We start from the raw sequence: 14,323 nt of genomic DNA, 5'->3' as shown, positions 1-14,323 counted from the left end.
TAGCTCAATGATCAGGCAGCAGAAACCAGCTCATGTGCGATTTATCCCCTCTACTATGGATAGCAGAGGCTGAGAATCTGTCTGTTGGTTTGCAAAGTGTTTAGTGTATACAAACAAAAGATAAAAGTAGATAACTGAAATGCAAGCCGCAAACACTGGAGCAAAATTTGCCTTGTAAACATAATAGGCACTCTAAATATCTTTATTTGCAATTAGCACCTTGCAAAACATTAAAATAATTTGGGACTTTTATTCTTCTTCAATACAAATACAGTGTCACTGTCTTGGAGATACACTTTACATGTTCCTATATACTGATCCTATATTTTACCATTAAATTATAGTACGCATGTTTAACTAGTAGCAGCAAAGGAAGTATTGTTACTAGTCTTGAGTAAAATCATACCCTCAATAATTGTTTTATATATTGTAATATTTTCTGAGTATTAAAATATTGACTTTCTATTTTTACATCTTTCTCCTCTGAGTCTTACACGTATATTTTTGCTTGAACAGGTTCTTGAACAATATTGGTTTCTTTTTTCCATTCATAATGATGTTAGCATGGATGGTATCTGTTGCTGGCATGGTCCGAAAACGGGTTTATGAGAGGGAGATTCATCTTGAAGAGGTAACAGTTAGCTGAGCCTTTGATTGTAAAACTGGTTTAGAGGGGTATACCGAAAATGCACACTAAACTTTAGAAGAGATGGTTTTGTGAACAATAATGCATCTGCTTTGTCTTTCACTCTCTCCTGGGCTCTTAAGCTGAGTTTCAGCTGCCAAATAAGATTCACAGGGATATTTCTTGGAGTCTCATTGGTCTGCAGAGATTTATCTCTGTTGAAATAAAGGAGAGCAGTGAATGACAGAATTATGAAATTTAAAGCCGAGCACCTTTCTTTGAACCAAGTCTTGCAGATAGAGATCCCAATCTTCCATGGTGCTGAATGCCTTCAATTGCTATTATGTTTATCCATCCTCAAAGAGCAGCCACATACTTTCATTCAGAATTACCTTTATTTTAGATTAGGAGAACAACAACAACAAAAAAAAGTAGGGTCTCCTTTAGGTATTCTGAACTGAGTAAAAATGGCTGGGGATTTTAGTCTTTAGGGATTTAAAGTACACAGAGAAAACGAAGGCATAACAGTTACAAAGACAAATAATCACAGCTAAATTTGAAGTCAAGGAGACAAGTTTATGGCACTCAGAAGGTACTCAGTATTTTGCAGGATCAAAACCTAAAAGCCACATATTTAGATATGGATATAACAACATTTTAACTCACAAGAATTCAAATGCTATTTTAGGTTCTGCTGAAGACTTCCTGTTTGACCTTGAGCAAATCATTTAAAATCTCTAGACTTTGGTTTTCCAATGTGTAAAACAGGGCTTATCTACTCTGCAGAGGTGTTTTAAGTATTAACTCACCAATGTTTTCAAGGTGACTTTTGGAAAAACACTAGAGAAATAGTGTATTAGAATCCAAAACAAAGTGTTGTTTTTTTTTAGAATGGTGGGCTCAGATGCATGTGACAATTATTTCTGGCCATATGAGCAATGTTAAATCTGAGAGTTTCACGAATGTATGCAAAAGATTAGTTCATGGTGAAAATTTGTCCTTTTTTCCTATCACCTTTCAAAATTTTGTGATAGGCGAAATTGTAAATTTCCCCAAATTTACTTCTGGATGAGAAATAGCACATTTTCTCTTCAGAAATTGCCCTTAAGTTCAGCAAGAAAACAGCAAAAATAAAGGAAAGGTTGTTTTTCATATTTTTACAATATTCTAATTTTTTTTTGCATAGCACTTTTAGTCTGTGTCTGATAATCATTCATAGTCGTCCATTATTTTTATGGTTATAGTGCTTTTATATTACTACTATTATTTTATACTAATGACATAGATGTGTACGGCACTTGAAAGAATAAAGGTGGATTCTCTACCCAAGAGAGGTTACAATATAAGTTTCTGATCCTGCAAACGCTTGTTCATGAATGTGCGTAGTCCCTTTGGAGTCAATAGGGTTACTCATATGCATTATGCTCAAAAGCAAGCGTCTACAGAATTGGGCCTTAAATTAAGATGAGAGCAACAGAAGGAGTTAACAGCACATGGAGAGAGTGGGAAAAGTATAACACAGGGGTAAGGATAATAGGATTACATGGTCACTTGGGAGGCTAGTGCATATCTCTTGATGGTTAATTTTTTTTAAAAAAAGTTGTGACTAATTATAAAATGTTTCTCTGCTCTTGTAGTATATGAAGACAATGGGTGTGACTCCTGCCATTCATTTCCTAGCTTGGTTTCTGGAGAATGTCATTGTGCTCACTATAAGCAGTTGTGCTCTGGTCATCATTTTAAAAGTGAGCGGCATCATTGTGTACAGCGATGGCTTCCTAGTCTTCCTCTTCATCCTCGATTTTGGAGTGGCGGTTGTTATGCTAAGCTACCTCCTGGGTGCATTTTTTAGCAATGCCAATACAGCAGCTCTCTGTGCCAGCCTTATATATGTGATCAGCTTTTTACCTTACATAGTTTTGTTGGTCCTGGAGAACCAACTTAGCTTTGCCCTTCAGATCATTACAGTAAGTATTTCTTCTTAAAAACTGTTGATCGATTCATTTCCATAATTATGTGACCTTTAGCAAATCCCCTCATTCTCCTGTCCAGATGTTCCTACTTTGCTCTTACATCTCACTGAAATTGCATGGCTTTCCTAGATAGAAAACCAGTCGAGAAATACAGCTTTGAACACAACAGAGTGGAATCTAACATGAATGTTCAAGAAATTGGCAGAACCCTATGGAAACCATAAGGCTCCATATTTCCAATGCACATGCATGATACAGTCTTACAAAAAAAAAGAATAGTTTGGAAAATTAATGTGCTCTCAAATAGTGGTTGACATCCCATTATAGGATTAGTGGTTATCCTGGGCAGAAAAAATGAATATAAAACTTACCAGTGAACTATAGAAATCACTCCTTTGTTTAAAATACAACTACAAGACAAACAGATCTGTAAGAATACATATTGCCCATCCTGCTCTTTGCAGAGGGTACTATGTATGGGGAGAGGAATGAGATTTCCTTTAAAATTCTACTATTGAAAATCATGTTTCGTAATTTTGTTTTATGTTCACTATTCTACATTATAAATTACAATTCAAACAGCTAGTCATGAACTACTTTACCACATTATCTATTTAGAGTTCCTAGGTGGCATTTTCCTATCCTCTGCTTTGTGTTTCACTGTGCTCTGCAAAGCACCCTCCTTTTGTCACAATGAAAATCTCTGATAAGGTCTGATCTAAGCAATGTTTGTTCTCCTGACTGCTGTATTCTCGGAATAGGTATTCCTTATTCTGGAGGTACTGTCAAGTCAGGATCACAGCTATGTTAGCTCACCTGACCTCCTTCCAATTCAAGGAAAACAAACAAGCAAGCAAACAAACCCTACTCCTACTACTGTATTTTAAGATTCCTCTTTTTTATTTGATATACCTAATCCTCTCCAGAGAGGGGAAAAAATAGAACACTAATATACAATGAATACCAGTTGTAATTTAATATTAAACTCAACAGTACTGTAGTTCAAAAGTGTTCATCGATGAACACACAAAGTGAAGGGAATGTGCTATGTCTGTGTAAACACTGCAGGAGTACATCCAAATATGAGTCTGTTATTCTCCAATTGAGGCCCAATAGAGACCAGAAGTTATTCCATTAAGAATAACATTAATTTATGCCTGTAAATTTCTTGAACATTAATGCAAGAAACACAAACAGCTTATGCAAATATTGCACTTTCTTAAATATGTTTAGGACTTTGTCTCAAAACAACACTTTTTTAAGCTCTTTAGAATTTTGTTGAATTTTTAACATTTTTAATATCAGAAAAAAAAAACAGTTTTACCCACCATTAAGCTCCTATTCATTCCATATCTGCAAAATTAAATATTATATACACAGAATTAAACAATCTAAGTGACACTGTAAATAGGGAAAAACAAACCAGAAATGCAATAGATCAGTGTTTAGGGTTGAATAGTATGTTATACTCTGTTTGCTACGCATAGAGCTGCCAGCTGCACACATTCAACCCTTATGCTATTGAATACATATTTACCCATTCTGATTCTGACTGATGAGTTCTAAGTCTCCTGTTGACTAGAATGGGAACTGAATCAGGCCCTTGGTCACACAGCAGGTAGCCATCATTCCAGACCATGTTTTTCATGGGGTAGGCTGAGAGAGCTACCTCGGTTGTTTCAATGTTTACCTTGTCCTCCCCACCATATACTTGTATTATCCACCTGTCTTTACATCGTATGCAAATGACATAAGCTCTTAGGGGCAGAAGCTGGTTTTTTAAATGTGCCTGACACAATGGATCCTGCTCAGGGCCTCCAGGCACTCCTATAAGACAAATACATTTGTATATTTAAATACACTGCCTATCTTGTGTGTTCTCTTCCTGCAAAGTCTTATCCATGTGTTTATTTTAAGCCAATAGAACTATTCACAGTGTATAAAGATAGGCATGTACATAAGCCTTTGCCTGATCAGGGGCCTACATCTGTAGTGGTGTACGTCTTTGAGAGAGAGGCAAGTTATACTTGTTTTCCAGGCCCCTGGCAGAATTTTGCCTTTCTGTTTTAAACAATGTGAAACATATTGGATTTGCTGACTTTCAAACTATAGAACGTTTTTCATACAACAATGCATATATTTTATCAGTATTTAGTAATGATTTATTTCCCTCTGATGCTGGTTAGTGATTTTTTCCATTTACCATAATTCTTCCATCCTTGTTACATTACATCACTGAAGTTAGTCATTTTCCATTTTGTACTTTTCTGATGCAGTATGGTGCAATTTATACTGCTCCACTGGAAATAAAATGTTATTTCCTTGCAGTAGAATAGCTGCCCATTGTACAGTATAATGTGTGTTCCATCAGCCTGTCTCTTGTGAATTCTAAGGTCATTCACTTGCTACAGAAAATAAATTGCATTAGCCACTTTTCCAATGCTATGCATTATATATTTGCAATATATGGAGGATTTATGATGCTTCATAAATTGTGATAGCGTTTAAATAATGCCTTCAAATATTAATAACCTGATACATAACAATCTTTTATTTGGAGAGCACATTTCTGCAAAATGCAGGTAAATATTGTTCAGGTTCAAAAAAGGTAAATGAAAGATGGGATTGTTAACCTTTCTAGAACTGAAAGGTCCATTGCTTCTCCATTTGCACTGAACAGTGCTATAGTTATTTACATCACACAATATGTTAATGGAGATTTATTTATGTTCATCTCCTGTTTCTTTTCTATTGTTGCAGTGCTTTCTGTCTACAACTGCCTTTGGGCAAGGAATATTTTTCATTACCTTCTTTGAAAGCCAAGAAATAGGTAAGATAGGTAGTTAGCAAAACCTTTTTATAATGATCATGGTATATAAAGAACTAAACTTGGAAACTTATTTCACTTGCTTTGTTTTGAGTGAAACTTTGTAGAATCTCTGATCCTCAGCAAGTAGTACAACTCAGGACTGGAGGGAGGATGTAGATGTAGCTTTAAGCCACCTTTGTGCTCTATGATTCCCAGGCCAGGTTGATGGTGTTGGTCTCCTGCAGTAAATTAGAGAAGCCTTAAGCCTGCTCTAAATTATGGCTGCTGCCAGTGCCCCACCAGGGGCTAATAATGCAGGATGTAAGGAAGCCCCAGGCACACCCCCAACATTGCTGATATTTTGTAGTGTATGTGACATGCGTGAAAGATTTAATCAACTCTCAGAAGCTGCTAGATGACAATGTGCTGCTCTTAGGGTATTGTCAGCCAGTGAAAATGTCTGAAGATGCAGGTCCAGATCTGCTGCTAGATCAAATTAAATGGAGTTATGCTTATTTACCCTCGCTGAAGAACTAGCCTGTTGTGTTTCACTGGTTTAGTGTGTTGCCTCTCAGTATCGTGCTGGTGGAGTTGTACGTGTAGCTATGAAGCATAGAGGATTCCAAGTTGATGTTGCAGTTTAATTTACCTCTTAATAACAAGCAGTTGCTTTTCTGATTTACCTCTGGACACTTGATAAGTTTCTCCTAACACAACACTTTCAGAAATTGTTTTTCTTTATTTTTCATAAAGATTGGATTTAAGATAATTTTATACCATTTTTCTTCTATAATTCAAATATGTTCAAATTTTTGGAAAATAAGAATATTTTTATATTATTAAAAACTTTTTATTGAAGACTTTTATAGATGAATATACTGCCAAAGATATAGTTTTCAAAATTGTATTTGTTTCCACTTGCTAACAGTACTGCCCACGTTTCAGCCTAAAATAAATTCTTAGATTTATATAGTACTGAAGAATACAGGTGCAAAATATAATTAAGTCAGTAATATTACTATGTGCTAGAACCAAAGCTCATTGAAGTCAGTGTCAATGCTACCAGTGATTTCAGAATCAAGCAGTATGCATCTGATTACATAGTACTGTGTACTTTATAGAATATTTGTTAACTCATAATAAGCTGTAATAGTTTGTGGAACAGCAGGTCATTTTAACCACCTTGGGCTCTTTTGCCTTATAAGACATTCTGGGGGTCAGATATTATTTTATTGTTTTCATATATTGAAAAAAATATATGGATGAGATTCCCAAACATTAATGGGAATTGAATGTACAAATCCTCGAAACAGTTTTGAAAATCTCAGCTCGTGTGTGTGTGTGTGCTTGTGTAATACCCTCATGATTGTCCTGAGTATGGATTTTTGAACCAAGTAACTGATCCGAGATGGAATCTTTTTCTTCATTTGGGGTTATTAACAGCAAGATGGTCTTGGTGTCAGACTGGAAGCCATCTCAAGCACCAGCTGCTGCTAGACGGTTTTCTACTTATGTGCAAGCTGATAAGTATCAGAAGAGATATTGCAAACTAGAGCTGGTGGACAATTTGCTATCAGAATTTTTTCCACAAAAATATGCTTTTGTGAAAAAAGTCCATTTTTTGATTGAAAATTTTAAATAAGAAATGTCATCCGCCCAGGGAAAAATATGTTCTTGACCTGCTTTATTTGAAACTATGTGGCTACCTTTATAAGATATTATGTAGAAAAGTGCAATAATCTAGTTTTCTGAATAGAAAAGTTATTCAGAAATACAGTCACGGTATTACATTTGAATTCTAACTACTGCTAGTGTTTTGTGTTTTCATTCCTTTCTTCATACACCTGATGGAATATGAGTTGAAGTAATTTTTCAAATGATTAGTGTCTGGAGCCCCAATCCTTGGCTGTCACCATCAGGCACTACTATAAAACATATGCTATATAATAGATTGCATTTAGTCAGGATTTGCAGGTTGCAACTAAATAAATTTGCAGCAGATCTCTTTTAAACCATTTGTTTACATGTATCAGCAAACTGTCTTAATCCCTGATTTATTGAACAACTGAAAACGAGCTTCTCTCATATTTTATTCAGCATTTTGCCGAGTAGTCCTATTTTTTCTTTTTACTAAAATAAAAGGACAGCTAAAATAAAATAATAAACTTCTTAAAAACTCGCTTCCACTACGAGTTCTTTCACATTTGCTCGGCAGTAATGTTACCTGCTGTTGCACATAGAGATGGAGCAGCCTAACGTTTAGTTTCTATTCAGTTAAAATTACAGTTATTAACATTGTTCTTTTTTGTTCGTCAGTGCTCAAATACCTCTTGAGAGTTTGGTGTTCACGTGTTTATGATCCTGCTACCTGTGGTGCTCTACAGATTTAGTGTTGACCTTTTTTTATTACTAGGAATTCAATGGAGTAACATGTACCAGCCCCTGGCACAAGGAGGATCCATGACCTTTGGATGGGCTAGCTGGATGATTTTCTTTGATTCAATTCTATATTTATTAGTTGGCTGGTATTTCAGCAATGTAATTCCTGGTAAGAACAAGCACACACAGATTTATTAATACCAAAATGAGTTCTACTTTTTCATTCCTTTATAGTTAAAATATTAAATTTTTGATGCCTCTGAGTTAGGGCTTTCTGACATGCAAAATACATGACTACTGCTCTGAGTGAGACTAAGAAACCCTTCATGCATCCATAGGTCAGTGAATGACGCTAACTGGTGGGCTAGAATTGTAATATGGTATGAAGTCCATTTGTGTATGCATATAAGGAGAGCAGATAATTGGATAGGACTTCTCAGGCTGATTGACACTACGTAATGACAGAGTTCCGTCCAGTAGAGGAACTCATACTGAGTTAACTGGGTGTTCTGTCCGAGTGAGGATTTTCAGAATGCTAATGAACAATATTGATTTCCTGTTTATCATCTCTCACCACCAGTAACTCTGGGTCACAATTGAAATGAATTAAATCCCAAATTTATTCTCAGAAGGTGGGATTCATCTTTCCTCCAATCTCCAGGTTGTTGGGTTTTTTAATTAATTCCCTTAAGTTGGTTGTTGGGCCATTTGGAATGCTTTCTAAACATCTCTTTCATGGCCTGAAATTTACACTTGCTCAAGTTGGCATATTACATGTTTTTTTTTCTGCTTATTGTATATTTATTTCTAAATGAATAACTGAGAAGTTTGACATGGAAATGGAAGGGAATACAATAATATAACTGTATCTCAGGCAAAAACCTTTCACATAAAAATTAAGAATGTCACTTACTATTCAGTACCACATACTGTGACTCCATGGATACAAAAACCACATTAAGTGAATGCTGAGGGAAGCACTGAAAAGGTCAGGAAATGTAAAAGTTAAGGTGATATGTACAGCCATAATTCTGCCCCTTTGTGTAAATGTACTACGGTACAAGGCCAGATCCTTGCTCCTCTGCCAGCTGGCTTGTATTGCCATGGTGGTGCAAAGCAGCTGGAAAGGTAGCAAATCTGTCTCCTTGATGATTCCACTTGTGTACGGAGAAGTATCTTTGGTGCCATTCAACTGGTGCAGCAGGTTCTACATCATTCCTCCCTCCCCTAGTGTAGGAAGCAAATCTGGAAAAAAGCAGTTGTGGCTAAGATGTCACTTGGTATCTCTTGCTGCTAGAATGGCACCTTTTGGCAGGTGGCACATGCTAGGGACTGGCCCAGATTCGGGAAGGTAAAAAGCTTCACACCTTTACCCTGAGCCTTACTAAGCTTAGCTCAAGATCTGGACCAAAATCTTTATTTGGATTGTCTCATTAAATGCCAGGGTAATGATGAGAGAGCCATTTCCACAAGAAAATTTCAGTGTCAAAAGTTCTATTAATTTCGGAGATAGCAAGATTGGCCCCAAAGCTTGCAAAGTGCTTTTGGATATTTTGGGAAGAAAAGTGCTATATAAAAACCTATGCTACGCAGTATAGATAAGATTTTATAACCCTGTTCCATTGGAAAACAACAACAACAGAAATATAGGATAATAGGATTATTTTATATACTTGAGCAACAAATGAATTTTGAAAATGTTTCAAATGTTTCTCTTATATTTAACATCTAGGAAGATTGGGGTTCAGAAAGCCATGGTACTTCCCCTTTACTATCTCTTATTGGAAGGAGCTGTGTGGTACAGAGAAGAGAAGGAAACATCTAAATTCCAATCTGGTTTTCGTCAATGAAGGTTTGTAATAGCAGGAGCCTTTTAGTAAACATTATTTTCTTTTTCTGCGTAATTCACTGTTTTTAATCCATCTTCTATAATTGGTTGAGTCTAAGTTTAAATTGATATCTCACTCCTCATGCATCCTAACATTTTGTTGGCTTTTTTTTTATTTAAAAATATTTTGTTGAGTAAAAAGTTTTCAATGAGCTGTCCACAAAGATGTCTGAGCGGATAAAGTTCAGTTAGAACTCATTGCTTAAAAATGGTCATACTGGGTTAACCTAATGGTCCGTCTAGCCCAGTATCCTGTCTTCTGACAGTGGTCAATGCCAGATGCTTCAGAAGGAGTGAATGGATCAGAGCAATCATCAAGGGATTCATGCCCTGTCATCCAGTCCCAGCATCTGGCAGTCAGAGGCTTAGGGATACCCAGAGCATAGGGTTGCATCCCTGACCATCTTAGCTAATAGCAATTGATGGACTTATCCTCCATGAATTTATCTAATTCTTTTTTGGACCCACTTATACTTTTGGCCTTCAGAACATCCCCTGGCAATGAGAACCAGAAGTTGACTCTGCATTTTGTTTTAAACTTACTGCCTATTAATTTCATTTGGTGATCCCTGCTTCTTGTGTTACGTGAGGGGTAAATAACACTTTCCTGGGGCCTATTGACTTTCTCAACACTATTCATGATTTTATAGACCTCAATCATATCCCCCTTGTCATCTCTTTTCCAAACTGAATAATCCCAGTCTTTTAATCTCTCCTTTTATGGAAGCTGTTCCATACCCCTAATCCAGTTTGTTGCCCTTCTCTGTACCTTTTCCATTTCTAATACATTTTTTTTTGAGATGGGGTAACCAGAACTGCCCGAAGTATTCAAGGTATGGGCGTATCATGGATTTATATAATGGCATTATGATAATTACTGTTTTATTATCTACCCTTTTCTTAAAGCTTTCTAACATTCTTTTCGCTCTTTTCACTGCCGCTGCACACTGAGTGGATGTTTTCAGAGAACTATTCACAATGACTCCAAGATCTTTCTTGAGTGATAGCAGCTAATTTAGACCCCATCATTTTGTATGTATAGTTAGGATTATGTTTTCCAGTATGCATTACTTTACATTTATCAACATTGAATTTAATCTACGATTTTGTTGCCCAATCACCTTTTTTTGTGAGATCCCTTTGTGACTCTTCGCAGTCTGCTTTGCACTTCACTATCTTAAGTAATTTTGTATGATCAGCAAACTTTGCCATCTCACTGTTTACCCCCTTTTTCCAGCTCATTTATGAATATGTTGAACAGCACCAGTAAAGATCACTGGGGCTTCCCACTATTTCCTTGTCTCCATTTTTTAAACTGACCCTTTGTTTCCTATCTTTTAGCCAGTTATTGATCTATGAGAGGACCTTCCCTCTTATCTTTACTTTATTTAAGTAAGAGAGATCTTGTCAAAGGCTTTCTGAAAGTGCAATATCCAGTATCCACTATATCCACCACATCACCCTTGTCAACATGTTGTTGACCCCCCAGCCCATGATTCATGATTTTCCTTTAGAAAAAGCTATGTTGATTCTTCCCCAACAAATCGTGTTCATCTATGTGTCCGATAATTCTGGTTTTTTTACTATCGTTTCAACCAGTTTGCCTGGTACTGAAGATAGGCTTACTGGCCTGTAACTGCAAGGATCATCTCTTGAGTCTTTTAAAAAAAACCAACAACCTGGCATCAGGTTAACTATCCCCCAGTCATCTAGTACAGGAGCTGATTTAAGTGATAGGTTACATACAACATTTCTGCATTTTCATATTTGAGTTCCTTCAGGACCTTTGGGTAAATAGCATCTGGTCTTGGTGACATAGTAGTGTTTAATGTATCAGTTTATTCCAAGACCACCTCTATTGACACCTCAATTTGGGACAGTTCCTCAGATTTGTCACTTAATAATGGCTCAGGTGTGGGAATCTCCCTCACATGCTCTACAATGAAGACTGATGCAAAGAATTAATTTATCTTCTCTGCAATGGCCTTGTCTTCCTTGAGTGCTTCTTTAGCACCTCGATTGTGCAGTGGGTCCCACTCATTGTTTGGCAGGCTTCTTGTTTCTGATTACTTAAAAATGTTTGCTGTTAGTTTGAGTCTTTTTCTAGTTGCTCTTCAAATCCTTTTTTGGCCTGCCTATTTATACTTTTATGCTCCTTTCTATTTTCCTCAGTAGGATTTGAGTTTCAATTTTTAAAGGGTGCCTTTTTGTCTCTGCTCCTTTTATTGTGTTTTTTAGCCATGGTGGCATTTTTTGGTTCTCTTGCTATTCTTTTAATTTGGGGTTTACATTTAATTTGAGCCTCTATTTGGTGTTTTTAAAGTTTCCATGCAGCTTGCAGGCATTTCACTCTTGTGACTGTGTTATCCGGGGCTTTATGAACCCAAAGCTCTTGGTAACGTTTACTCTTGGTGAGGCAGAGGCAGGACATAAGTAAATGGGGACATGGCCATCCAACTGATGATTGACATTACAGTACAAGAGTGCTCTTACTTAAAATTGTACTTTATTTAGTCTCAAGCACTTACATATGTCTCCAACTGGTTAGTAAAAAACCCCAACCCCCAATAATTACCAAAGCCTGGAGCAGTTTTCAAGTGGCACAACGACAGCCATCCAATGTCCTGTCTTCCATCTGCCATTTGGTAACCTCAGGTTTGTTCACAAAGTACTCCAACTACCCAAACTTCTCCCCCCTTATTTATTGTTAGTATGACAATAACATGTCAATCAAAAAAAACTTGTTAAGCAACCAATTTCAGAGTTTAAGCAATAAGTTTCTTCAGACCGCTAATTAGAAAAATGTGTTTTTTCAAAGTCTGCATGCTTGAGGGCCCTGACAAACACATCCCAGAGTACAAATATAGATAAGCTTCCTGTTTTCTAAAACCCATGCCTCAGCAATTTCAACAGAGATCTTATCAGGAAGGATGCAGGGTCAGGCTCCCTTCTTGTGGTCGCTCAAACTCCCTCACCTCCTGGTTTAGTTATGCTAACACGGGCCCACTAACTTGGCTGTTTTTGTCAATAAGCATGATAATTGATTTTCCAGTCACTGGTAGTGGTCCAGGCACTTCACTGATCCATCGTAATCTCCCCGTATAACTGTTCCTTTTAATGTCCATTTACATAGTTTCCTCATTTTTGTGTAGTTCCCCTTTTTGAAGTTACATGCTACTGTGGTGGGTTTCTTTGCTATTTCCCCCCTCTACAAGAATGTTAAATTTAATTATATTGTTGTTGCTATTTCTGAGCGGTTCAGATATATTCATCTCTTGGACCAGATCCTGTGCTTCACTTAGGACTAAATCAAAATTTGCCTCTCCCCTTGTGAGTTCCAGGGATAGCTGCTCCAAGAAGCAGTCATTAATGTGTCTAGAAACATTATTTCTGAATCCCATCCTGATGTGACCTGTACCCGATCAATATGAGGATAGTTGAAATCCCCCATTATTACTGAGTCTTCTATTTTTTATTTTGTCTCTAATTTTCTTGAGCATTTCACAATCACCATCAACATCTGGGTCAGGTGGTCAGTAGTATAGTCCTCTTACTATTCTCTAATTATTCAAGCACAGAATTTCTAAGAGATTCTGTGGTACAGTTTGATTCATTTAAGATTTTTACAATATTTGACTCTATGCTTTTTCACATAAAGTGCCACTCTCCCACTAGCCTGACCTATTCTGTCATTCCTGTATATTTGGTACCTTGGTATTACAGTATGAGTCGTTCAAATGACTCTTTGAATAGATATTACTTTGTATCTGTCAACACTGAATTTCATCTGCCATTTTGCAGCCCATTCACCCAGCTTTTTAAGGTCCCTTTGACATTCCTTACAGTGTTGTTCAGGTTAGTGAACACTGTACAATTTTGTGCTCATTAAAATTCATGGCCAGAGTTCTGTTTTTCTTCAGCTACACTTTTTTTCAGATGAAATCAAACATCAGGCTCTGTTTTTATCTTCTATTTGCTTCTGTGAAAAGTTTGTCTTTTATGTGAATTTTCTTTTTCATTCTGTCTTGTTATCTAAACTCTGCCCTTTCTGGCTCTCTTTTTTAACCTCATATTTTAATAACACACTTATCATCTCTATTTTCCAGGGCTACCGCTGCCTACAACTATTTCCACTATTTCATTCCAGTTCTGTGTTTGGCTACTTATGCATTCCTTACATGTTTTGCTCTTTAAAATCTGATTTCTTTCTTTTCTCCAAGGCCCATTTCACTACATTGTCATGTATTTATTTTGATTAAAAATTCATGGATAGAGGAACACATGCCACCCACATCCTTTCTTGGGCCTTGGCAGTCTTCTGTGACTATATGAAATTACATACTATCTGGTAATTATCTGGGCTGGTTCAGCTATCTATAGTGGAAGCCAGAAATCCCAGTCACCCACGAGAATTTTGTATCAATACCTCTCTACTACTGAAGGGAAAATTTCAGAAGCTTCAGAGGTTCACTTAAATGTCTAAATATGTAGATGTTAGTTGGAATATTATCTGAACTATCTTGAGTTTGAAGCCCTCCACAGAGTGATCTCTCCTCACAAACAGGTCCCTCCAAAAAATAGATTTCACGTTTACCTTTGATGTTTTCTTTGGATAGAGACCTTCACTTTTTCTCTCTGTCCTGACAACT

General features: G+C 36.7%; 1 protein-coding gene across 1 annotated transcript in view; it reads left to right on the top strand.

The window, feature by feature from the left end:
* The window catches only part of ABCA13 (ATP binding cassette subfamily A member 13), a 226,962-nt gene that overhangs the window by 52,200 nt on the left and 160,439 nt on the right, over positions 1–14,323 (top strand). The window contains exons 17-21 of the mRNA XM_073329650.1: positions 517–631; positions 2,263–2,592; positions 5,359–5,428; positions 7,821–7,955; positions 9,519–9,638. Coding sequence (XP_073185751.1) covers positions 517–631; positions 2,263–2,592; positions 5,359–5,428; positions 7,821–7,955; positions 9,519–9,638 — 770 coding nt within the window. The remainder of the gene's footprint in view (positions 1–516; positions 632–2,262; positions 2,593–5,358; positions 5,429–7,820; positions 7,956–9,518; positions 9,639–14,323) is intronic.

Source organism: Lepidochelys kempii, chromosome 2 (assembly GCF_965140265.1).
Source record: "Lepidochelys kempii isolate rLepKem1 chromosome 2, rLepKem1.hap2, whole genome shotgun sequence".
Taxonomy (NCBI): Eukaryota; Metazoa; Chordata; order Testudines; family Cheloniidae; genus Lepidochelys; species Lepidochelys kempii.
Note: the sequence above shows the minus strand (reverse complement) of the source record. Positions and strands in the feature narration are given on the sequence as shown.